This window comes from Abramis brama, assembly GCF_963993115.1.
Source record: "Abramis brama genome assembly, chromosome: 2".
Lineage (NCBI taxonomy): Eukaryota > Metazoa > Chordata > Actinopteri > Cypriniformes > Leuciscidae > Abramis > Abramis brama.
Genome location: NC_139964.1, coordinates 25,262,841 through 25,290,534, shown reverse-complemented (window position 1 = coordinate 25,290,534; position 27,694 = coordinate 25,262,841). Strand labels below are relative to the sequence as shown.

At 36.3% G+C, this 27,694-nt stretch overlaps 1 protein-coding gene and 1 long non-coding RNA gene across 3 annotated transcripts in view; both read left to right on the top strand.

Annotated features, from left to right (window-relative positions):
• The window catches only part of LOC311077894 (B-cell receptor CD22-like), a 184,809-nt gene that overhangs the window by 35,437 nt on the left and 121,678 nt on the right, over positions 1–27,694 (top strand). For both annotated transcript variants that reach the window (XM_084106536.1, XM_084106537.1), the window contains exon 6: positions 26,420–26,671. In XM_084106536.1, the coding sequence (XP_083962662.1) occupies positions 26,420–26,671 (252 nt within the window). The remainder of the gene's footprint in view (positions 1–26,419; positions 26,672–27,694) is intronic.
• Positions 16,832–18,576, top strand: LOC311078046. Its single transcript, XR_014605032.1, has 3 exons — positions 16,832–17,521; positions 17,608–17,706; positions 17,893–18,576. It is a non-coding gene; the product is annotated as an uncharacterized lncRNA (long non-coding RNA).

The following is a 27,694-nucleotide window of genomic DNA, read 5'->3' as shown; positions in this document are numbered from 1 at the left end:
TATGACTTCTTCTCCACCGATGGCCAAAAGAAAGAAAGACCCGGAACTGGACATTCTTTTAAATTTGAGATTCAAGCAGCCAATCAGGGCTGGCTCCACATACACTCTCAGAAAATAAAGTACATAATTGTACCTTTAGGGGTACAATGGCTTGTCACTGGGGCTGTACCCTCAAGGGTACAATATTGTACCTTAACCTTTAAAAGAAACGGTACATATATGTAACTTTTAATGCTTTTTGATCCTCAAAAAGTTACATATATGTACCTTGAGGTCCAACAGCAAAAACTCCAGTGTTAATTGAACTCTCCTGGGAGTTTATATGACTCCAGACTCAAAGAGTGTTGAAGTTAATGATCTAATTAAGTGGTTCATTGAGTGATGATTGACCATTATTGAAGACACCTGATGTTAACAAGCAGAATCACGGAAGGAGAAAATTGAATTTTTTAAGACACCGTTATGGAGATCAGTGTTTGCTTTAGTTGGGCTCTTGACCCTTAAATCATTCACTTTAGAATTTGTTTGGCTGTTGTATCTGAGTTATAACTGCCAGATGAACAAAGAGAAAAGTTGATCAGGTGGTGTTGGTTATGTTTTGACATTATCATAATTTAACCTGAATCACTGAACTCATTTAGAATCTAATCTCAGGCTTAAATGTATATTGTTGATTACAGCATCACTGTGATTCTACAGCAAAAGATTTTCAGCATTTTCAATATAATCCAAAAATTCTTAAAAGTTGTTCTGATCAAAAGACATTGAAAATTACTTTATGTAGAAACACTGACATCAATAATCAGCCTGTGAATCTCAACAATGGTGACAATAATAAAGCATGTTGCAGTGCATCCTGGGTGCCACCAATCAAAACTCATTCATGGCTCCCATCATGCATTGCGGTATGAATAAATTATGATCTGAATTGTCTTACTAATTTCCTTTCCCTAATTGAATATTCTGTTTGTCACCATTGTTGAGATTCATACACTGATTCTTGATGTCTGTGTGTGCCTAAAAGAAATATTTGTTTTATCAGATCAACTTTTAAGAAATCCTTTAGATTATTTCAAAAAGTCTGGATCTTATGCTGTGGAATCACAGTGATGCTGTAATCAACAATATACATTTAAGTCATTAACTTTAGCACTCTTGATTGTTAATTTAACACTCATATTTTTAACACTCATATTTTAACACTTTAACACTCTTGAGTCTGGAGCCAAATAAACTCCCAGGAAAGTTCATTTAACACTGGAGTTTTTGCTGTGTTATACTGATTTAATATCAGTAAATTGACTTACAAAACTTTTTTTTCCTTTATTTCAAGGCTACTCTAATATAGTGATATGTTAAAATCTACCTTAAATGATTAAGGTATCATTAAAACCTTTAAAAAAAAAAACTTTTTTTTTTTACAAAAAATAAAATAAAATAACTTAGCAGAGGCTGTCTTTTGATATTGTACCTTAACCTTTAAAAGAAACGGTATATATTTGTACCTTTTAATGCTTGGGGACATATATGTACCTTTTTGACCCTCAAAAAGGTACATATATGTACCTTGGGGGACAGAAATGGACTCCTGCTGTACCCCTATTTCTGAGAGTGTAATGCTGCGTTCACACCAAACGCGAATATGCGTCTAAATTCTAGTTATACGCGTGACCACTTTGTGTGCATTCGCGCGTAAAATCAAAAGTTTGAAGCGAAATTTACGCTTCAGAGGCGAAAGTTTCGAAACCTGTTGGCGGCCATCTTTTTTTGGTTTATCGAGCATTAGCATTAATCGAGAGAATCACCACTCGTATATGCTCTGGAGAGCAGAAACAGCTGCGTAGGGAACATCGCCGCTGTACTCGGGTCCACCAAACCCTCCGGAGGGTTTCAGGAGTTTCACAATTTGCTCCAGGAGCTAGGTTTGGTGGACCTGACGGTGAGGACGCTGACGAGGACAGCGTAGGCCGTATAAGCCTCGGCCTCGAGTGGTCGCTGCCTGACGAGCCCGCGCTGTACAGCCCGGCGCGAGGTTCACCCTCACCCGCACCCACCTAATCTGTCATTTATTTTTGTTTTGATAATAAATGGAGCCAGCCTTCAAAAGTGAAACCTGTCCTGTGATTTTTGTTTGTTTTTATACACTAAATTGTGTTTGTTGTCTTTACATTAGATTAATAATGTTTCATATAATCTAGAATAGATATGGAATAAATAGCATTCAATACAAAATGAGTATCTCTCATATATTGAAATCGAGTTTTATGTTTTTATTTGCTTTGTTGTGCATTTTAGTCATATTACAAAATAATTTATTGAGGCCAAACATAAAATAACATTATAAACTGTCACTTCACCACGTGACAGCAGCATGCAAGCAGGCTGCTGATTGGTTAACGCGGCGCGAATTGACGCAGAAGTTCAGATTTTTCAACTCGGGCGGCAGACGCGAATTCGCGTCAAACGCGTGAATGCACAAATAGCACTAATAAAATCATTCGCGCGTAACGCGCTTAACGCGCCGCGCTAAACGCCTCATTCGCGGCGCAGGAATTTTTACGCGCGTAACACGTCTTTGCATTGACTTAACATTGAAATCACTCGTGCCTGACGCGCTATTCGCCATTATGGTGCGTTCACACCAAACGCGAATAGAGCGTCAGATTCGCGTCTATCGCGTCTAGTTAGTCGCTTGAACATTTTGAATCCATTCGCGCGAAAAGGAGTGTGACATCATCATCATCAACAACAACAACACAATTTATTTCTGCCATAATTTTTCCGTCATGTCTGAAATAAAGGATATTGCTGCTTTGTACTTGTTGTGGAAGTCCCAAATACGGAGGAAAGCCAAACGCCGACGTGTCTGGGTTCACAGCACCATCAAGAGGCGCACTCAACTCGGTGAATTTCACCGTCTTCACGCGAATTTTCCGCTCGAGTTGAAATATTTCAACTTGCGCGGAAGACGCGATTGAGGCGATTATCGAGCGTTCGCGGCAAACGCGTTGCCCAATTCGCGTCATTCGCGCCGCCCGGCGCGAATTCGCGTCTATGCGCGTCTTTGCATTGACTTTGTATGTAATCTACTCGCGCAAATAATTAAATTCGCGTTTGGTGTGAACACACCATAAGAGTACCATTACATTCCAAAAAATGTAGTGTGAGTGGAGTAAAAACTACTTGAGTAAGAGTAAAAAAGTAGCTTATTTAAAAGTACTCATGAGTAGTGAGTACTAAGCTGTGGATTCTACCCCCTATAATAAACATTGTGCACTACAATTAATAAAGTTAAAAAAAATGCACTTACTGTAATTCACATTATATTTTGTTCTTTGTTTTCAAAATTATATTTTGTTCACACACACACGCTGTCATAGCGGCCCCTAATTTAATAACAAATGATCGTTGCGACGGAAGCAAATCAATCAAAACTAACTTTAGCTGGAAAATAACTTTATTAAAGAACCGCTATAAAGCCAAAACAATCTCTGTTACCTTAAATTATACGTTTATCTCTGTAAAGCTGCTTTGAAACAATCTACATTGTTAAAAGCGCTATATAAATGAAGATGACTTGACTTGACTTGAGTTCTTTGTCAGAAAGATTGAAGAATATCTATCATCCATCTTTTTAAAATTCAAATCAGTACAGTCATCACCATTTAAATCATATTACAGTATTAAAAAAAAAAAAAAGGATTTAAAATTAGGCGAAAGGCCACTGAGCCTGAGCATGCTATGCTAAACTCATATGATAGTTCAGTGTCACACACCATGAGATGGGTTAAATAGAGAGATTAAAAAATACCCAATTTCTCTCCAAAGCGGTACCAATTTTAGTGTTTTGATAAATGAGAATCACTAATATTATCAGATTACCTCACCTAATGCACTGAAAAAGGCTAAGATAGTAGGCTAACACTAATTACACTGTAATTCCATGCTATTAAATATGTTACAATTTAAACGTAAATGCACATTGTTCTAGAAGGGTGGCATCATCCCTTACATTTTACACGGCTACATTTACTCACATTGTAATGCTGACAATATAATTTGTAAGGAAAATTGTGCATTAAATAGGGAAGTTATATCCGGGAAACTTTTACAAAAGAAATAAACAAACAAACAAACAAACACACACACACACACACACACACACACACACACACACACACACACACACACACAAATGCATGTCTCTTCCCACTAAGCAAAATGATGTCCGAAAGACGTCTTTTCAATGTCTTTGTTACAAAAATCGGACGTTGAAATGACGTCCACTGAGGAGCCAGAATGAAAGTTGTTATGACGTCTTTTTTTGACGTGTTCTGCACGTCCGATATAGACGTTCATCGAACCTTCGTACAAGGTTAAAACTAGTTCAGATGTGGCCATTGTGGACATATTTCAACATCATTTATGGTCTCATTTAGACATAATTACTTTGACTATTGCTGTCAGATGATCTTAGTGAGAATTAACAGAGGTTTAGATGTTGATATTTGTTTAATTTGAAGTGTCACCATTGTGGTGATCAGTGTTTGCTTTAGTTGGGCTCTTGGTCCCCTTTCTTTTTACTTTAACTTTTCGTTGGCTGCTGTAACAGTGTGTTTGTGTAGCACAATTGTTTTGGCAGAGAAAGCCTAGAAAAAGTATGAGGTGTTATCAGCTCAATGTTGATGACATCATAATCATCACAAAATGGGCCTTTAATATTGTGTTTAAAGTTTTGCGTTTATATTTGGCAATAATAACCACCAACCTTGTGGAACTGCATTATTGGTGCCAAAAGCATTAAAATGATCACTTATTTGAAGGTGTATAAAAAGCATGTGCACATGATGTTTTGAGCAAGTGTATCATATAGTCACACACAGACATCAAGATTGTGCATATGATTCACAACAATGGTGACAATTTAAAAAAAAAAAAGCTTCATGCTGCAATGCATGATGGGTAGCTTTCATAGTACAAAACTCATCCTTAATTCCCAAGCTTTTTTGTTTTGATTGTCACCGTTGTTGTGAATCATATCCAAAATCTTGATGTCTGTATGTGATTACACGATACACTTGCTCAAAACATCATGTGCACATGCTTTTCATACACCTTCAAATAAGTGATAATTTTAATGCTTTAGGCACCAATAATGCAGTTCCACAAGGTTGGTGGTTATGAATGCCAAAGCATCTGACAACATTAGATACTTTTTTTTGTGATGATTTCATTATCATCAATAAGCTGAAAACAGCTGATTTTACTTATTATTGGCTTTCTCTGCCACAACAATTGTGTTTTACAAACACAAAGTTACAGCAGTCAAATAAAAGTTAAAGTAAAAGAAAGGGGACCAAGAGCCCAACTAAAGCAAACACTGATCGCCACAATGGTGACACTTCAAATTAAACAAATATCAACATCTAAACCTCTGTTAATTCTCACTAAGATCATCTGACAGCAATAGTCAAAGCAATTATGTCTAAATGAGACCATAAATGATGTTGAAATATGTCCACAGTGGCCACATCTGAACTAGTTTTAACCTTGTACGAAGGTTCGATGAATGTCTATATCGGACGTGCAGAACACGTCAAAAAAAGACGTCATAACAACTTTCATTCTGGCTCCTCAGTGGACGTCTTTTCAACGTCCGATTTTTGTAACAAAGACATTGAAAAGACGTCTTTCGGACATCATTTTGCTTAGTGGGTTTGTAGTCTCGGCGAAGCTGTTTTATTAGCAGCATCCACACACAAAAAAACAGTTGAACATGAAAAACGTTTTGCGCAAGTGGACTTGCCAAATGAAGACGGATTGTATGAAATGGATCAATAAAAAAACGACCTGTTGTTTATTAACGAGCTGTGGTCACGCACTGACAGAAATGCAGTTCAAGTTAACGCCATGGTTCATAAGGTGCACTGATACTGAATCTGGCTGCATGGCGAGCGCGAGACGCGGCAGTGCACAGATCGTGACGCGCGTCTCTCTATAGTGAGAATTGTGAAGTAAACGGGAGCGGAAATTCACCGCATTATGAACTCTTTTATGGTTTATGAATTTGTGGGTACAGACTGCAAAAACTGAACACGGTAGAGAGAATATAGGGCGGCTTCTGTCACTTTGAGTGATTTATAGCCCTTAAGCCCCGCCCCCTTTTTGACCGTGGGAATATTCCCACGCTTGCCCCGCCCCCTTCTACCCCCCTCCCTCCCACCTCCGGACAGGTCACGTGACTGTGGGAATTTTCCCACGGTACCCTTCCCTACAAACATCCCCACCCCACCCCACTTCTGGACAGGTCATGTGACCGTGGGAAAATTTCCCCACGATCCACATTAAAACGTTAAAACAACATGTATTAAAATTATATCAAGCAAATAGTTCTATTTTCTAATACATTTGAAGAAAAGTTGTACATTCACAATTACATAGTGTTTAAAGGTGTATAAAACGTTGTATAGAGTTAAAATACACGTGTTTAGCGTTCATACATTTGTAAAATGTTAAAACATTAATGAAAAAAGTTTAAATTGCATTTTCTTAAAGTTATCAAAATGTAAAAAAGTTATCAAACATTAAACAAATATTAAAACATATTAAACGCATTTAACACATACGTACATTTAAAAACTGACTTACGTTTTTACAATTCCGTTTGTTGAAAGAGAACCAAAACTCTTATTATCTCCAAAGATATATCCGGTTACAATAATGTTTAAACATCATATTGTTTAACAAATAACATTATGACAATGTATATTAAAACTTTTTAAGAAATGTATAATAAAGACATAATCAGAGATGAGATCAGTGTTTTTTATTTATTAAAGAAGACAGATGTAATTTCATTACATATGAAGTGTCCATCACTTTTAAAACATTAATGAAATAAGTTAAAATTGCATTTTTCTCTAAAAGAGTTATTAAAAAATGAGTTAGTGTTATTTTAAGATGTTAAAAAATCAGTAATTTACAGAAAAGTAAATGTATCCATCCACACAGTATTTGTAAAACTGTTACATAAAACACAAACTAGTTTAAAAACATTGTTAAAAAGCCTTACGTTTTTACATACCATTTGTTGAAAGAGAACCAAAACTCTTATTATCTCCAAAGGTATATCCGAAGGTATATTCCACATCAAATGTATATCCAAAAGTTATATCCAAAGCTCGAAAGATTTATCCAACAACAAGGATATATCCAAGACCAGAGGTATATCCAAAACGCTTATCCATATCCAAAGGTGTAGAGATTTTAATTCCAAAAGTTACAAAGTCCTCGTGAGGAGTTCAACGAAAAGTGACCACACTCTTACACCCCAAAAGTTAGAATGAGACCTGTGGGGTCTGGACACTGGGTACACGTAGACTCCGCCCCTAGACACCTCCCACACCAAGACCCCTCCCACATCAAGACCCTCCCAAGCCAACTATGTATTGGGTAGCAGATCAGTGAGTTGTTTTTAATTAAAGAAGAGTTTTGTTTTCCACAATCATTTAAAAACTTTTTAAAAACAATGTATGCATAAAGTTAAAATGCAATGGTTTAGTATCCGTACGTTTTACAACGTTATCTGAAAAAGTTAGAATTAATAGCCAGATTTTATTTAAAATTAATCGTTTAAATTATTAGTTAAGTTAAAGTTAATTCATGTTTTAGTTAAGTTATATTCACTAACTTACTGGTTTATTCACTCTTCGATAAGATAATCCAACTAACCCAGTGGAGAAATCCGATCATTGTTTGAGAATGCGTTTTTTGAGTAAAAAAATAATGATTCTGTTCAAAACTATGTGCTTTTAACTTTAAAACTGTGAAACGTAAGCGGTAGGCAAACATTTTCCACACACACGTAACACTTTCACATACAACTTTAATAATAAAATAACTTTAACTTTAATAAAATGATACAGACCTTTAAAATACAAAGGTGTATAGGCTAGTATTTAAAACGCTAGGCCTATCAGAAAAATGTAAACAAGCTAGAATGTCTTCTTATGTATACAGATTTTAAAACACGTTAAAAACAAAAAAAGTCAACGTTAAATAATTTAAAACAAGTTATAGGGTAGAATGCTTTTCACATGTTCCTAACCGTAGATTTAGATCCTCTAATGCTAATCTTCTGGAACATTGTACAGTTAAACACAAACGATCAGGTGGTGCTTCTTTTAGCCACTATGCTCCAAAAATTTGGAATTCTTTACCAAATGAAGTGAAAGAGGCTACTAGCATTCATATTTTTAAAAGTCAGGTTAAGACATACCTTTTTAAAGTTGCTTATGAGTACAATAATATTATGTGAAGTTGTGTATAAGTCTTTTATTTTAAACTGTTATTTATATGTATTTTCTTTTTATATTGACATTCTGTGAATTTGTTTTTATGTTTGTGAAGCACTTTGCGTTGCATTCTATGTATGAAAGGTGCTATATAAATAAATGTTTATTATTATTATTATTATTATTATTATTACAGAGATACATGTAAAGCTTATGTGTGTTTGACATCTGAGACGTTAACTTTCTTCTCCAGTTGTTCTTGTGTAGTTGAGATGACGGTCACTCATAACCACAAAGAGGAAGACCAACATTTAGTTGCACAATATTTAATTTGCAATCTGCAGCATCTGACGCCTTAAACTGCGGATGTTTTCCTCATTTGGGCGTCGACAGTGAAACATTGACACTTCAGAGCGGTAAGACCATTTTACTGTTATTTAAAATAGTTCAGTAGAGCTACGATTGATGTTTGTAAAACTGTTTTTAGGTGAATGTTGATTTGATGAAGTGATTTAAACTCCAGAAGCTCAATATCTGTTGTAGATTCATGTGTAAATATTGTGTGAAGCTCTTTAGACACACGAGGCCTGACATGAGAAACATCATCAGTTCACACATCAAGCCTTCAATGAGCCGTGAATTATTAATCACCATGTGCTTTATCAATAGAGTTTGTGATGTTGTGTATAGATGATGCTCATAATGTCATAATTGTCAGTTTTATGATTGCAGAAGTCACTATGGTGTCGTCTCTCATAAAGTCTCTTCCTCTGATCGTAGTGATCATGACTGCGGGTGAGTCTTCAGTTTCACTCACTATACTGAGATTTTAACAAAAGATGATTGAGCTCTTCACACTTATAAACGGACATGAGTGTTTTACTGTCAGCTAACATAAAAATGATCAAAAGTGAAAAGATATTTGTTGTATAAACACCTGAAAGCCTTTTCATTCCTCATTTCTGTGTTTCAGGGGTTGATGGTCAGAAGGGTTGGGGAGTGAATTACAGCCCTTCATATGTTTGTGCATTAAAGGGATCAACAGTGAAAATATCCTGTACTTTAACATATCCTCATGGTTATGAGATCAAAAAAGCTTTCTGGACCAAAACTGTTGGAGAATCACCTGATCTGTGTTCAGATCCAGAAAATAAAGGAAGAGTTCAGTGTAACAGAGAAGATAAAGACACTTCCAGTATCACTTTGACGGCTGTAACAGAAGCTGATAAACACATCTACTATTGCAGATTTACTACAGATAAAGCGGAGGGAAAATTGACGGGGATTCCTGGAGTTCAGCTTGACATCACAGGTAAAACTACTGAACTCTCAGAAATAGACCACAGAAACATACAAACACACACATCACACACTTTCTTATGTTACTGAATACTGAATTCGTGCACATGAGTATTATGAGTTCAGTCTATAGTATGAGCGCTTGAATATATGTGCGCAGGCGTGTACTCCTTCTTTATAAATCAACCTTCAACATACTACTTGTCTGGCCTTAAAATTTCTAATACAGAATTTTCATCGCTTCCATGTAGCCACGCGAACCGGAATTATCCCGTTTTATCTGTAGAGAGGTAAAGGGGAGGGAAGGAGGCCTTCACAGGGGAGACACTAGTTGACATTTCAGGACTGCATTGTCGTTGCGTCCAGTCGCAGGTCCTTCATCGGATCTGGATACGTCCGGGAACCGGCGGACTGCGGTAAACCTCAGGATAAACAGAGAGACTAATATTAGCGTAGACAACATTCTTCTTATGATGTAACGAGTACATCAGGATTTATGGGAAGTGTTCCCGGTTCCGGCTGACCTAATCTATGCAGCCTAACGTTGAATTATAGAAGTCTATAATGTATTATGTGTATGCTAGGTCAAAGAGATGTGTTTTTAGTCTAGATTTGAACTGATAGAGTGTGTCTGCTTCCCGGACAATGTTAGGAAGACTGTTCAAAAGTTTTGGTGCTAAATAGGAGAAGGATCTACCGCCAGCAGTCGATTTTGATATTCTAGGTATTATCAACTGGCCAGAATTTTGAGATCGCAATAGACGTGAATGACTATAATGCGTTAAGAGCTCGCTCAAGTACTGCGAAGCTAAACCATTTAGTGCTTTGTAATTAATTAGCAATATTTTAAATTTTATACAATGTTTAAAAGGGAGCCAATGCAGTGTTGACAGAACCGGGCTAATATGGTCATACTTCCTGGTTCTGGTAAGAACTTGAGCTGCTGCGTTTTGGACCAGCTGTAGTTTGTTTATTAAGCGTGCAGTGCAACCACCCAGCATTAAGTCAAGTTAAGTCAAGTCACCTTCATTTATATAGCGCTTTTAACTATGTAGATTGTTCCAAAGCAGCTTTACAGTGATAATAGGAAATTAAAGTAACAGAGAATGTTTTGGCTTTATAGCAGCTCTAGAATAAAGTTATTTTCCAGCTAAAGTTAGTTTGATTGATTCACTTCTGTCGCAACGATCATTAGTTATTAACTTAGGGGCCGCTAACAATAATCTAAATATCATTACAATAATCTAGCCTTGATGTCATGAACGCATGAACTAAATGTTCCACATTGGTTAATGAGAGCATATGGCGTAATTTAAATATATTTTTAAGATGGAAAAATGCAGTTTTACATATACTAGACACATGATTTTCAAAAGAAGATTGGTATCAAAGAGCACACCCAGGTTCCTAACCGACGACGAAGACTTAAAGGGGACATATCATGCCAAATGCACTTTTTTAGCCCTTAAATGCATTTTGTTGTATATTTGGAGTGTTTAGAAGTACAGAAAATATGAAATTATTCTCTTCAGGCGCTTCATTGATATCTTTATATTCTGTTTTGGTCATATTTTTCAACCTGTTCCGATTTTTCTGTTATCTATGACGTTTTTTGAACTATTACGTCACAGTATTTGCAGCGGAACTGCCAAATAAGGACATTGACTTCCGGCCCAACACTTTGAGCAATCCGCCATTTTTATTTCTCGCTGCAATTTTGTAGTCCAAGCTAAAGGATGCAGAAGTTACGAGAGGGTAAGTTAAAATGTTCGGTTGTTGGATGTAGTAACCCACACGCTTCATTACACCGTTTAATGTAGATGAACTGCCGCGCTTGTTATAGGACGCATGTTTAACTGAAAGAACGAGCAGAGAGAGAGACCCCGGTCGCGCGCGCGCTCACTCTCTCTCTTCAGAGCCAGGCGAAAGTGTAAACAAGACATCACCGTCTCCAAACTAGACGCTGTCTTGCTCTCTCTCCCTCGCACATATTAATCAAAATAAATCGACACGGTGGTAAAAGGTCGGAAGACCAAAGTTTCATGTGTAAATACAGTACACACCATTGCGATACATCCATATGAAGACGTTGTTCTACAGGTTCGTCGTCTTCATTTTCATCTCGCTCCGGCTCCGACTCTGGCTCGAACATGTAAGGCTGGCTGGACAAGTCTTCCGTTGTTGACATTTTGTTAATAACGTGTGAATAAAAAGTGTCTGTGCCGCTAGATAATCGTATCTCTGCTATCAAACTACAAAAATGGCCGAACGGGGTGGAGTTGAACCGAGTGTGGGCGGGGTATGAAGTGTCTCAATTGTATTTAAAGAGACCGCACCAAAACGAGTTGCTCTCAGACGCACATCAGAAAAGGGGTAGAAAAGGGGCCTGTGGAGCTATAATAATGAGGAATTCAGACCCAAGCATTGCAGTTCCGCTTTATATAGACTACAAATGTATGATTTATATGTAAAAAGGAACAATTTAAAAGCATGATATGTCTCCTTTAACAGAGCAGCCATCAAGTGTTAGACAGTATTCTAGGTTATTACGTGAGGAAGTTTTTTGTCCAATAATAAGAATCTCTGTTTTTTCAGAATTAAGTAGTAGGAAATTACTAGTCATCCATTTTTTTATGCATTCAAAAGCTATGCATTCATTTTTTGAATTGGTAAGTTTCATTAGGTTTTGAAGAAATATACAGCTGAGTATCATCAGCATAACAGTGAAAACTAATTCCACACTTCCTAATGATATCTCCTAATGGTAGCATGTACAGAGTGAACAGCAGCGGTCCTAGTACTGAGCCTCGGTACACCATAATGATGTTTTGATTGATAAGACATCTCTTCATTTACTTCATTTTCATTTTCAGATAAGTATGATTTAAACCATGCTAATGCAATTCCACTAATGCAAACATAATTTTCGAGTCTATTTAAAAGAATGTTGTGGTCAATAGTATCAAATGCAGCACTAAGATCGAGTAACACTAATAGCAAGATTCAACCACGATCGGATGATAAGAGCAAATCATTTGTGACTCTGATGAGAGCTGTCTCAGTACTATGATACGGTCTAAATCCGGACTGAAAATCCTTGCAGATACCATTTCTTTCTTAAAAGGAAGTTGTGAGGATACTGCCTTTTCTAGTATCTTTGAAAATCTACTGTAATAATATTACCATAACAGTGGAGTGTGATGTGTAAGATGAGAAAGCAGAGGTTAACGCCCGTTTCACACATACTCCATGTTTAATGCGTATGCGGTACAGGAGCAGCATACGCTATAGTGCTTTCACATTCTGCGTGTGCAGTGCACAACTGATCCGTGGCTGTATCACAAACACATAATCACTATTTTTATTTTAAATCCAGAAGTTATCAGCAACTTTTATTTTAAAAAAAAAAATCAGCATTGCGATTTTCTTTGTACACATATACACTATTCACGTTTAAACACAATTTAAACAACGTATTATTCAATGCATTACTTTATATATTAAGTTGCTCAAGCAAGTGGTAAAATATTTTACCATGTAAATATATTAAAATCGCAAAGATTTTAAATTAAAACTTAAAATTGACAAAAACAGCCGACTTTCATGCCTTTTCTTTTTCATTTAAATTTTAATACAATAGATCTTGAATGTCACAAAGAACTTGTTTTTCCACCTCCACAAATGAGACGAGTGCTGTTCATTATGTCGCCTTGTTGAGGTAAATTGTAGCTTTCCTCCTGGTCTTAAAGTACACTCTTAGAAGGAATGTGTAGAAAAATTATACAAATTATGTGTAACACTCTAATTTACACATTTTGTGTCAATATTAACTAAAACTGTGTATAAAAAAATAATCTATTTTACACATATCCATGTGTAGTTTAAGGTTTACACAACTTGGGTATTTACTCAAAGCATTTAACACAATATGAGTAGACTGATGTGCTTACACACTTTAATGTGTTATTTTTTATAACACGACCGTTATTTAAATTAGCTAGTCGAACTGAACCAACCAATAAGGTGACTTTTGAGTGAGCATAATCCAGTTCCAGTCAGTTCAGTAACGTTAGTAGATAAAAGTCTGTTAACGACAGCAACTATTTTGTTTTTACTATATTGTTGAAAATAAAACATGTAACAGTTATACCTTATCACTTCGTTATCGACTACCCCTCGCGTCAAAACTGTTCGTGAAAACCACCTCTTTACCAGGGAGGACTCGGAGATGATTCGCGCCGAATCACGCCGGTGATGCTCAAGGTTCTTGAGGTAAGCTCGCTGTACTTGAATTATATTTTTTTTACTCATGTTCATTTACAAAAATAATATTTCCTGCTACTGTTATTTTAATACTGGTTTAAAAGCTAGGTTACGACGAGATTTTGCGGGCAAAAAACTCGACTATTGTCAATAGTGTAACGTTAAAGTTAGCTGAAGCACGGCTAAACCAAGCAGCTTTATGTTGATCAATGCTGCGAATTTGTGTGGAAACCCCGATTCAAAATCGGCATAATTTTTTTCCACTTTCACACGAAATTCCAGATAATGAAGAGACCTTTATTAATAAATGGATTTTACACACAAAATTTCGCCAAGCAATGGTAAACGTGACCGCACCTAAGTTAGATTGTAACTTAGTGCTACTCGACTTACAATACACAAAATGTTATCTGTAAGGGTGTTTTAAAAATCGTCTACTCTTTATTAATTTGATTAACGTTACGTATAAAATGTAGTCGTAGTAGTGGATTTGAAAGTTTGCTGAAATGATTAGCAATATGTCATAAGTGCTCTTGAGCCTGTGATGTGCAGGCTAGGTAACTGTTAGCATACAATAACTTACATGTGCTAACTTTATATCAAATAAGTGACCTTTGCATTATGTCTAATATTTATTACACAGCAAATGAACCAATCAGAAGATGGACCATTTTCCACCGACCACCGTGTTCAGTCTCACCAGATTTAATTTATTCAGGTAAGCATTGCAGTAAAACTCACTAAATCATTCATTCATATCAAATCAAGCATTCTAAACAACTTAAAGTCCCACTCCGATCATATTTTGAGCTATTTTTAAACATTCTCAGTGGTCTTTAAATGATGATTATGCCGTTTTTAGCCAAAATCACAAAACCTGTGCCGTTTTCTGGGACTTTGCTTCAGCAGAGCGGCAGTAGCTCATTAGCAATTCGCCTCTGCGTTGTGGGCGGAGCCGTTGGCACGGAGACGACCCTCCCCCTCGTTCACACCGCCGCCGACTTGAGCTTCCGAGAAAACGGAGGAGAAGCTGATCATCGCCGTTGCTGGGTTTCCTATCATTATCGGATTAATTGCAGTTTAACCATCAGAGTGAAAGTTTATCATTTGCATGTGTTTTTCAGGGTTCGTACGGGTGCTTGAAATCCTTGAAAGTGCTTGAATTTTGATGATGTGTTTTCAAGGTTTGAAAAGTGCTTGAATTTTGGATAAAATGCTTGAAAATGCTTGAATTTGTAACTGTATTTCTTTCACAAGAAATATCTTTCTGACGAAATAGTTCTTTATTAAACGGAGAAAAAAATGTAGCCCTTCAGAATCAGATACATATTGATTTGCGTTACGCTGGCCAGAGCAAAAGTAGGCGGAGTTTTCATTTTGATTTCCGCGGTTGTTTGGATGCACCGTTTTTATTGGCCAAGCAGCGGCAACAGTTGAAGTATTTTAAACTTTGTTTGACCGCGGCGTGCGCGCGAGCTCGCTGAGCTCCGCTTTGGTCCGAGTCGCGCGGCGCAAGCCATTGAAATATATCGGTTTCATTTCATAGCGCAGCGCGGTCCGCGTCCTCTCTGAAAGGGCCGTTAGTGACAGAGTACTTGATGTGATAATGTAATGTAAGTATTACATGTCCGTTATGTCACATTCATTTGCAGTTTGCATATGCAGTGAACATTGCCAAAATTACAGAAGTGTAACGTGCAACCTGCAAACGTTAGCCCAGTGCATAACAACAGTCGTTGATTGCTGAACTGAAATCAGTCAGTGTCATAATACTATTACTGTAAGGTTTAGGATGGCCCTATGCAATATTTGCACTGCTCTATTCCAGTAAATGTATTGGCTAACGTTATGTCTTGGCAATGAAATACATTTATCAGGCAGGTTCCTGTGCACTCAGATATTGTTCAAACCTTGTCTATATCAAGAATGTGTCCCAAAACGGGAAGGCCTGTCAAATATTTCTGTTCAAATCCTAAGTCTTCATATTTGAAATTATTTCAGTTTTACAGACTATAAATCACATTATCTGGTAAGCAATGTTTGGACATTAATATAATGAAAAGTATATTAATCATATGCTTTAGGCTATATACTTAGTGATACATGTTGAAGAATAAAACTTGTGATTGGCTTATAGTTAAATATTAGGGCTGCACAATATATCAAAATATTGCAACTGTATATATTACAATATGCATAATTGCATATCGCAACCAACGGCTTGCAATAACTGGGATCATGAACAAAATACAAAAAATCACTCACTGGTTTTGGCTGACTTTTGTAGCTTTAATAAGAATCAGTATATTTATAACTAAGCAGTGTTTATTTTTACATTTATTTGATTTATCAGTTTCTGTTGTTAAATAAACCTAATGTAGGATAACCTGAACCCCTAAACCCCAGTGATGTTAAAATAACACTTCTTATGCTACAGTAAAACACTGATGTTCACTGTCTTGAAATTGTAGGGATATTTTCTTACCACAAAAAGAATGTGAAACATGTATGTGTAGGTTATATAATTTTAAAGATATTTTAAAGATAATTTAAGTTAATTTGACAGACACACTTTAAGCATTATTGTATTGCATATTGAATATTGCATTATTTAATGAGTTATCGCATATCTAATTTTTCTTCAATATCGTGCAGCCCTCTGCTATTATGAAACATTTGTCTGTGTATCTCTTTTGATGTGATAAAAACACTAAATAATAATTTTAACTATGTATTGGTATGTAATTTACGGTAGTGTAAGGTGCTGGAAAAAGCTTTAAAATGGACCTGGAAAGTGCTTGAAAAGTGCTTGAATTTGACCTTGGAAAAAGTGTACGAACCCTGGTTTTTAAGTCCTGCCAGTTTAACAGGGCGCGCTTGACAGGGCATATAAGAACGCAGAGAGATAGCAGAGAGAGAGAGAGAGAGAGAGAGAGAGAGAGAGAGAGAGAGAGAGCCTCGGCCGCGCGCGCGCGCACTCACTATTAATAATAATAAATAATAATGTGACCAAAACGGTTATACAAATGCTGTCATTATAAAAGGTTTCTAGTGTCAATGTATTGCTTGTTTATTTTGTTTACTTTTCATGGTGTGACACTTCTCTTCTCCCATGATCGAACATAGAATGCTGCTACGTCAGAGCGGCCAAAGCGTCAACAAGCTTCCTCGTACTTTTTGACAAGCGTCCTTGACAGGGCGGCCAGAGCTTCTTTGCCGCTCAAGTCGGCGGCGGTGTGAACGTACAGTTAGCATTGCAACCAGCTACCGCACATAGGTGTTGATCCGCCATCGTCTTCTCTACTCCTCAGAACCTGAGCCGCGCGGGCGGGGGCGGAGGGGAGTATGAGCTTGTGGCACCGCCCAGTGGAGTTACTACGTCACAACTCCAGTCTATTTTAGCTGGCATTTTAGCGTCTGCTACTGATTCACAGCCATTTGAATGCAGAAATACTCAGAAATACAACTTTGAACTTATTTTTCTCAAGATATGTCCTCTAACATCAGAAAAATGCCACAAGAACATGTTAACACCTAGAAAAACATGATTTTCATCGGAGTGGGTCTTTAAGTTTTTATTTTTGTATCCTTTTGATCTATTATTAGGCCAAGGAGTCCGACCTGACCAGGAAGGTGCCTAATAAGCATAGCCTATCAGCGCACAGGTAGGTTAACTACTGAGGGAAAGAAAAAGATCATCACATGAGGATTTCTTGCATCATGTATCTTACTGTGTATTTGTCTCAAACAGCTGTCCCTTCACTGCAAACAAGTTGAAATTGGCTAGCCTAAATCCCTGATTGCAGTTAAGCCTACGAATCTCAGCATTTTTGGAGAGAATTAAGGAAATGTAAGTATTAAAATTTAATCTGGCATAATTTAGTTTACAGTTCAACTGAAATGTTTGAATGTGCTGACAAAAGGGTGTTACAAATATATATATTCTGAATTATAGTATGATGGAGATTAAAAACAATTTGATGCTTGTGTAATTTTCTCCTCTCTCTCTCTCTTTCCCTATTATATTTTTATATAGTGTTGGAACTGCGATCTTCTCTGAAGAAGAACTGAGCACATTTGTGTTGGTGGACACGTTTGCATCCAGGAAACGGGACTGATGCATATGTCACACTTTTCTGGAAACACTTCAGGAGTTTCAAAGTCGCGATCTGATTGGTTGAATTCTACAGGATGTTCGGGAGATGTGAGTGTCGTGTTCTTTATCGGTTCGCCTGGAAACAAATGCCGTGACACCAAAACCCCTCGTGGAAGAAGAATGCTATTGTGCTTGCAACTGTGACAATGAGCGCTTACCAGGATCAACTAAACGCTGGATTTTCAAAAGTATTTGAAGTTCGCGGCTCCATTGTTGCCGTAAACTTGCTTAACGTTCTTGAATGAATAATTTATTAGATGCAGCCAGTCTGTTATTGTAGGGACATCAACATCATATATTATCACGCCCCTAAACATGACGCAGAACAAAACGAACTGTGATTGGTTGCGTTACATGTCAGTCAAACGTCCTCTTGGGTGGTCCTTGGTCAAGAAAAGCTGCAATAGAGTCTAGGGATAGGTCTGGCTAAACAAGACTAAGTTCTGAACAGGATAAGTTAATTTAGGTTTAGGTTCATTTATGTATTTTTCCCAAAGGTGAACAAAATGCTTATTCCCAAAGATTGGCTTATTAAAGACTGATTTTATGATCACTTTTACTTCAATGCTGTGAAAAGTACAGACATTGATAATAATAATGAGAACTGTTTCTTGAGCATCAAATCATCATATAAGAATGATTTCTGAAGGATCATGTGACACTGAAAACTTGGAGTAATGATGCTGAAAATTCAGCTTTGATCACATGAATAAAATAATATTTTTTTAAATATATTCAAATAGAAAACAGTTGTTTTACATTGTAGTAATATTTCACAATATTTACTGTTTTTACTGTACTTTTGTATCAAATAAAATATTTGGTGAGCATAAGAGATTTCTTTCAAAAACATTAAAATGCTTAATATTTTCTAAACTTGGCCACCAATGTACATCAAGCCAAAAATGTTTTGGAAATAAGTGAAATTATTTTGAAGGTGGGGAAGTGTGTTATGTTACCTAATGAGATTGAGAAAATAACTGTTTTATCCTATGTTGGACATTTCCTTTTTGACTGCTTTAAATTGTATTGTTCTATTCTGGATTGAATTTAATTGTTGATATGTCAGTCATTATAATAAATAAGATAATCAACCACAGACTTTATTTTGTCAAATGCTTATTTTGTTTAGGATTTTAGATACCTTTCTTAACACAGTGTGTGTAGCCAAGGATAGCACATAATGTGGTAATGTTACACATGTTTACACATCTTTTACACATCTTTATGTTAACCTTTCTGACACATTTAGTGTGTTAAACTCATTAACAGTGAATGAGTTGAAATTAACACAAATCTAGTAGTCCTGGAGCTCACCCACAGATGTGTTAAAATTTAACACAGGTTGTGTCATTTTTGACACATTCTTTCTAAGAGTGTAAAAGATGACTGTGAAAAAAAGTAGTATTTAATTAAATACATTTATGGTGAGATTACTACATTTTATTTAATTAATCAATCAATCAATCAAGTATATTTGTATAGCGCTTTTCACAATACAGATTGTATCAAAGCAGCTTCACAGTATTAAAATAAAATAATACAACAAAGTTTGTTTCTAGTGGAATTTATTGATTGATAGAATAAAATTAAATATCCCCAAAATATCCCCAACTGAGCAAGCCAAAGGCAACAGTGGCAAGGAACCGAAAAACTCCATCAAGTGACCTAATGGTGTCCTAAAACTCCATCAGGTGAATTAATGGAGAAAAAAAAAACCTTGGGAGAACCCAGGCTCAGTCGGGGGCCAGTTCTCCTCTGGCATTTATGAACTAGAGGCCGGATTGTAGTTTGAAACTGTGAGATTAACAATATTATATGAATGCCTGGCTGAAAAGATGCGTCTTTAATCTAGTTTTAAACTGGGAGAGTGAGTCCGAGCAACGAACAGTATCAGGAAGGCTATTCCAGAGTTTTGGAGCCAAATGTGAAAATGCTCTCCCTCCTTTGGTTGATCTGGATATCCTAGGTATGACCAAAAGCCTCGAATTTATTGATCTTAAAGAGCGCGATGGATTATAGGGTGATAGAAGATCCGTTAAATAGACTGGAGCTAAGCCGTTTAGGGCTTTATAAGTCAGTAGCAATACCTTATAATTAATACGGAACTTTATAGGTAGCCAATGTAGTGATGATAAAATCGGTGTTATATGATCATATTTTCTTGATCTAGTAAGAACTCTAGCGGCTGCATTTTGGACTAACTGTAGCTTGTTTATTGAGGATGCAGGACAACCAGCTAATAAAGCATTACAGTAATCTAGTCTCGAGGTCATGAATGCATGAACTAACTTTTCTGCATCAGAAACTGATAGCATATTACGTAGCTTAGCAATGTTTCTAAGGTGGAAAAAGGCTGTTTTTGTAACATACGAAATATGATTTTCAAAAGACAGGTTACAATCGAGTATAACACCCAGGTCTTTTACTGTAGAGGATAAAGTAACAGGACATCCTACGATGTCAAAGTTGTATTGTGAGAGGTTCTGTGGGTGGTTTTTTGAACCGATAAGTATTACCTCTGTCTTGTCTGGATTTAATAAAAGAAAATTACGCGTCATCCAATCTTTTATATCTTTAACACACTCTGTCAATTTGGATAATTTAGCGTTTTCATCCGGCCGTGATGAAATATATATTTGAGTGTCATCAGCATAACAATGGAAACTAATTCCATGTTTCCTTATAATATTTCCAAGTGGCATCATATATATTGAGAATAACAGAGGGCCTAACACAGATCCCTGCGGCACTCCATAGTTTACTGGAGTTATGATCGATTTTTCTCCATTTAAATAGACAAAATGGTAGCGGTCTGATAAGTATGATCTAAACCAGCTTAATGCTTCTCCTTGAACACCAGTATAATTTTGTAGTCGATCTAAGAGTATTGTGTGATCTATAGTATCGAACGCAGCACTTAGATCAAGTAAAACTAGTATTGAGATGCAGCCTTGGTCAGAAGCTAAGAGTAAATCATTTGTGATTTTAACGAGCGCAGTTTCAGTGCTATGGTGCGGCCTGAATCCTGACTGAAACTTTTCATAGATATCATTTTCTTGCAAGAAAGAGCCCAGTTGAGTGGACACAACTTTTTCTAGTATTTTAGACATAAAAGGTAGATTTGAAATGGGTCTATAATTTGCTAGATTATGCGGGTCTAATTGTGGTTTCTTAATGAGAGGTTTTATCACTGCCAGTTTAAATGTTCTTGGAACATGACCTAAAGATAAAGATGAGTTAATAATATTGAGGAGAGGCTCTTCCACTACAGGTAACACTTCCTTCAGTAGTTTAGTTGGTATAGGATCTAATAAACATGTTGTTGTTTTAGAAGAAGTGATAAGTTTATTTAACTCTTTTTGTTCTATAGTTGTAAAGCACTGTAATTATTCTTGCGGGGGGAAAATTGAGGCTGAATTATAAGGCGCGATTGAGGATTGAACGTTTACAATTGTGGTTCTGATGTTTTCTATTTTCTCAGTGAAGAAGTTCATGAAATCATTACTACTAAACTGTAACGGGATATTTTGTTCGGGTGACGTCTGTTTATTTGTTAGTCTAGCCACAGTGTTAAATAAAACCTAGGATTGTTTTGGTTGTTTTCTATTAGTTTACGGAGGTGCTCAGCCCTGGCCGCTTTTAGGGCCTTTTTATAACGTGACGTACTGTCTTTCCACGCGATTCTAAAGACATCTAAATTAGTTTGTTTCCATTTACGCTCTAAATTACGGGTTTCTCTCTTTAGAACATGCGTAGTATTATTGTACCATGGTGCTTTAATTTTCTCTGTGACCTTTTTTAATCTAACGGGTGCAACAACATCCAATGTTCTAGAGAGAATGGTGCTCATAGTGCTAGTTAGTTCTTCTAGTTCATCTGTTTGTTTGGGTTCAGGCAGCAGCTGAGACAGATCAGACAAGCAACTCGAGAAATTATCTATGGTGGATGGAAGGATTGTCCATCGCATTTATTAAACGCATTTATGGTGATATTACAAAAATTAAACGCATTTATGGTGATATTACTACATTTGCAGGTCAAGATTCGTGTTCATTTTGACCACGAAACATGGGCTGTCAATTCAGTGTTGCAGCACAGCAGAAATAGACTCGGTGCGGAAAGGATTTTCCACCGCTGTTTTTCCTTATTTAACTGAAATTTTGGCAGGACACAAAACACAGGTAGCGGAGAACAGGTCTCATTGGGTGGACCTTACCCATTCAGAAAAGTTTTCTCTTTTCGCCCAGTCTGAGTTGTAGGTTGTAAATCGTTTTTTCTTTGACACTGGTGGCTCATCCGATTTTGTTGTGTTATCCTCCTTGTCTGTCTCTCCCCCCATTTCACAAAACTGAGTAAATAGAAAGTTTTAAAAAAGCTAGCTAGCAACTGAACTCACACTGTTTCATCCTGGATGTGTGTGGATGTGTGCGACCAACCGACAGCACAGGCAGTTGCTAGGCGATATGCGATAAGTTGAGCTTCCAATCAAATAAATGCAAACGCCTGGCATTGGCCAATCCGGTGTTTTACCCGTTTTTACCCGTTTACGGACACAGGATTGGATGTACACAACCATGAAGAAAACAGAGTAACAGTAGAAGGAAACGGTTTAATTTGAAACCAGGAAATTCTACTTTAGAAGTACATTTTCACAAAAAAACGTGTTCGGGTCCCGGGAAAGAATTTTCCGGGACTGTCGCTCACTGCACTGCAAACGGAGTAGGCTATGTGTGAAAGTCGTTTGTTGTAATGGTTGTAAAAAAAACAGTGGCTATCTGAACATATTTGCCAAGCACAAACCAGTACAGAAGTAATCAAGAAATTATCGGGGAGGGTCATGCCTTCTTTCACAATCATTTTGGAGGGTCATAGAAAAATGTATTGCTGGCGAAGGAGTGTCAAGTCTATTTTGAATAGACTCAAAACTCCTCCGGTAGCCCCTTAAATAAAAAACGAATAGTCCCTTATTTATCACAAATCTTCACTGCTGTTCTCTTTCTCAAACACTCTCATACATGCAAGATCAAGATGTGTACTTGTTGGAGTCATTATATTGAGTTGTATTATTTTTGTTTGTGACACTAGAGGGCGTATGACTATTGTAGCGCATTTAAGCCAAGTGATGATGAGTTACAGGCGCAAAGGTCAGACAAACTTTTTGACCGTGCCGTGTTGAGTGTGCTGTGCAGGACTGTGCTTGTGCCCGTTACAGTTTGTTTTTAAGGAAATATTTAGTTTATTAGTAGAAAGTAGTTTGAAGTAGGCCTATTTCTTTTTCTTTTTGTTTTATTCATTGTTTGCTATGCCAGTTGACAATAAATGGATTGGCATATCTGACTTTATCACATAGGTATGGACAATGTGTTTATTTTATTCAAGACAGAGGCTCGCATCAAAACCAGACTTCTAAAAACTGACAATGATAATGTCGTCAATTGCAACACTGTAATAGCAGACTTACAGTAATATTGTTGAAGTGATTGTCTTGTTGCTAGAATGATTGCTTTGTTAATTGTAATGGGTTATAAGATAATAATCAGGTATGATTTTAAATGGTTTCTTCTCAAATCAATATTTCATGTCTCCGTCATTATTAATGTGTGTGAAAAGTGATATGACTGATATGATACATTAAATATCCACCTAAATGTTTGAACTTGTTTGTTGGTCTCGGCTCAAAGCTGATTATAGGAACTTTTTCTCCACGGAAGTTTTGTGTTTAATGAGCTTAAAAATTTTGTTGACTAATTATATATTTATGTGGCAAGCATAACTGTAGTAATCAGGATAATGTACACTGTTAGAACTTACCAGGGTTTTTTTACAGTAAAATACTGGCAACACTGTTGCCAGTAATATACTGTTAATTGTACAGTTCTTTACTGTAATCTACAGTTTGTTTCTGTAAAAATGCACTAAATTAAAATTCAAGTTAACTAATTACACTTGCAGAAACCGACTTCCTTAAATTGACCAACTGTCATTTAAATGTATTAACTAAACTTTATAATGCATTAATAATCTGAGCAAAGTATTACTGTGAACTTCTTTCATTTGAGACCACTAAAACACTATTGTACACATAAAGAGATTTCCACTGGACCAGCAACTACACAATCACCGCCTGTTAAATAAAGCAACATGCAGCAAATCATCAATGTTTGTAGATCTTCTCCTGGACTGAAGCACAGGCTCTACTCTTCTGCACAATGGTGACCCAAAAAATAAATTTTACAGTAAACTACTGGCAACAGTGTTGCAGTATATACCTGTTTTATAACTTACAGTTTTTTACTGTTAAAATACATTTTGTGGGTGTGACTTTTTATCTTACACTGTTAACCCTTTCAACCCCACAGGAAAATCCACACTACAAAGAGTAAAATGTAACATTGAGACAGTGTTGCAGAGAGATAATTAAGTGAATATGTTGAATAATAAGTTAATAAGTGAAATAAGTGATTGTTGAGCATTAGTGATGAACACCTGCTGTTAACAAGCAGAATCACTGAAGGAAAGAGGAACACAAGAACAGAAAATAGAGAAACACAAGAACTACAATTGACTTCCAGCCATTACACATTATTACACTTATTATTTACCGGTATGACTTTATTTCTGTCATACATCTACAGAAGTTGTTATTGAGATGTTTAATTGAAAATGTTTGGTTTGAAGTTACCATGATGGAGATCAGTGTTTGCTTTAGTTGGGATGCTGACCCTTGACTATTTAACATTGATATTTCACTGGCTGAATGAACTGTGTCTTTGCATTTATGCACACACACACAGTTTGTGAATGATTGCAGTTATGCTGATTATGATGAAAAAAATCATTGTATAGCCTGTTCATACACTAAATCTCTATTAATTTTAATTCTGTATCAAAAGTGTTACAAAAGTGTTTTAACACATAATGCACAGCCTAAAATAAAAACAGAGCTACAATGTCTTGTAGAAACACAGAAATATAAAAAATCTGCATATGTCTCTCATCAATGGTGGCAATAATTTATTTGTATTTATTTATTCATGCAGGAGTGCATGCTGGGAGTTTTATACAATCCTGGAACCCAGCATGCATTGCGACATGAAAGTTTTTATTGTCACCATTGTTGAGATTCATGTGCTGATTGTTGATGTCTGAGTTCAAAAAGGTTTAAAACATTATCTTATTTCAATATTCTTCAGAATAACTAATAACAGAAACCTTGCTGTATTTCACATTATAGATTAACAGATATATGATTAATATGAAAAAAAAACATAAATCCAAATCTTTTACACTGGTTAAGATCAGAAAATCAAACATGTCCAGAATGACTATGTAATCATCACAACAGTCATACACGCATGATCATCTTTCTCTTGACTTTTTCTTGCCATAACACATGTGTTTTATAGTTAAAGCAGCCAGAGAAAAACTGATATAATAAAGTCAATGGTTCAAGAGCCCAACTAAATACTGATCTCCATCATGGTGATAATAACTTTATTAGTTTCAATAAAACATCAACAATTAAATATCTGTTAATTCTCAAGAATAACTTTTGTACAAAAGAAATAATGTTAAACTGGTTTGTAAACTGGTTTCACACTCAGTGTTGCTGGAAGTCAGTTGTAGTTCTTGTGTTTCTCTTTTTTCTGTTCTTGTTTCTCTGTCCTTCAGTGATTCTGCTTATCAGGTGTTCATCAGTTTCTCAATTCACTCACTTCTTTTCATTCACTCTGTCAAGGGGACTATATTAGTGAACTAATGTAGGGAATAGTGAATGAGGGTATAGGGTGTGATTGGGAAAACAGCCTCTGAGTGTCGATTTTGAGCGCTGTTAATTTACAGTATATTCCTGTAGGCTATTTTTGTTTTCTACGGTATATTACTGTTTTAATGGAAAATGGTATGATACTGTCTAAATTAGGCCTTTTTTACAGCAAGTGTTAACAGTGTACATCAAGCTGGTTGTTATCGCAGAATAAACTCTCACTGGTTCACAAATCCTGATCACCCTGTTGGGGTTTATTTTAAAACAACAACCAGCTGGATGTACATCATTTTTACATTATGTTGCTGCCAGAAGAAATTAAAATAAGATTAAAATAAATGTGTTGATTTAATGCTAGATTCCCTGTTCATTAGGACCAGTTGTAGCAGTGAAACATTAATTTGCTGTCAAGCTGCACTGAAACAATATACAGTTATATATAGCCTACAGTGAAAACATGCGATCATTATAAAACATGAATTTAACTGAACGAAGAACAAAACAAATAATGATAAAAAAATTACAGAATTTTTATTTTTGAGATAGTTGTTGTTGTTGATGTTGATGATGTTGTTGTTGTTGATGTTGTTGTTGTTGATGTTGTTGATGATGTTGTTGTTGTTGTTGTTGTTGTGTCAGACCTGCAGGTGGAGACACAGCAGAGTGTGAAAGAGGGAGATTCAGTCACTCTGACATGTAAAAGCAGCTGCTCTCTGCCTGAACAAACAACATTCATCTGGTACAGAAACAGACAGATATTCACTAAAGGAATTGTGAAAGTGAATCAGCTTCATCTGCGGTCAGTCAGTCGTTCTGATAGCGGAGACTACAGGTGTGCCGTTAAAGGACATGAACATCTGATCTCTCCTGCTGTTTATCTTAAAGTTGAATGTGAGTACAAACTGATTCATTAACAGTAATGAAATATTGCACACTTTTTGGGGGGGATGGTAAGATTAAAAATTAAATTAAAGTATAAAGTATATTAATATTCATATTCATTTAGAATATAGACAAACCTTATATTAGCGTCATTGTCTAAAATGGCAATACACAGCAAAATCCCCAGTGTTAAATCAACACTGCTCAGAGCAAATATGGTCCCACTCTACAGTGTTAAAATAACACTGAAGCAGAGTTAAAGTTAATGAGATAATTAAGTGATTAATTGAGTGATGATTGAACATTAGTGATGAACACCTGCAGTTAACAAGCAGAATCACTGAAGGAAAGAGAAACACAAGAACTACAACTGACTTCCAGTCACAGTCACATTAAATCAGATGAAGAGAAAATAAAACATTAAATCTGTGAAGATCTCAGCAGAGGAGGATTAAACAACTCCACAAACAGCATTACCAGCTTCACTTATTACTAACCAGACTGACTTTATTTCTGTCATATGTCTATGAATATGTTTTAAAATCACCATTAAAAAAGTGTTGCATTTAGTTGTGCAATTTGACTCTTGACTTCTTATGGGAGTTTATGGTCTTTGTATCAGTGTTTACTAAAACACATAATTTGTTGCAAGGAAAGCCAGAATCGAGTTATTCGTGTGAAAGAAGAAGAAGAAGAAGAGAGATTTGGACCCGGGCAAGGAGAAGGATGGGCTGAAGGAAAAAGGGAGAGGTTAAAGTGAAGTCAGCCCCTTAAGTGAGATAAGTGTTGAACTCTAGCTGGATTATGGAACAATTGACGTCCCTGTGAACTGTATGGAATCGTATGATTATTGAAACTTCTCTTGAAGAATCAGTAACTGCATTGAGTGATTTGCGCCTCACAGCTGCTTTTCATCTGAGTAACATCAGCGACCTCATGCCTGTGCCTTCTCTGTGAGTTGTGAGATTTGCAGTGCTTTATATATATATATATTCACGTGTGATTACTTGTGTGGTTGTAGTGAAGCACGAG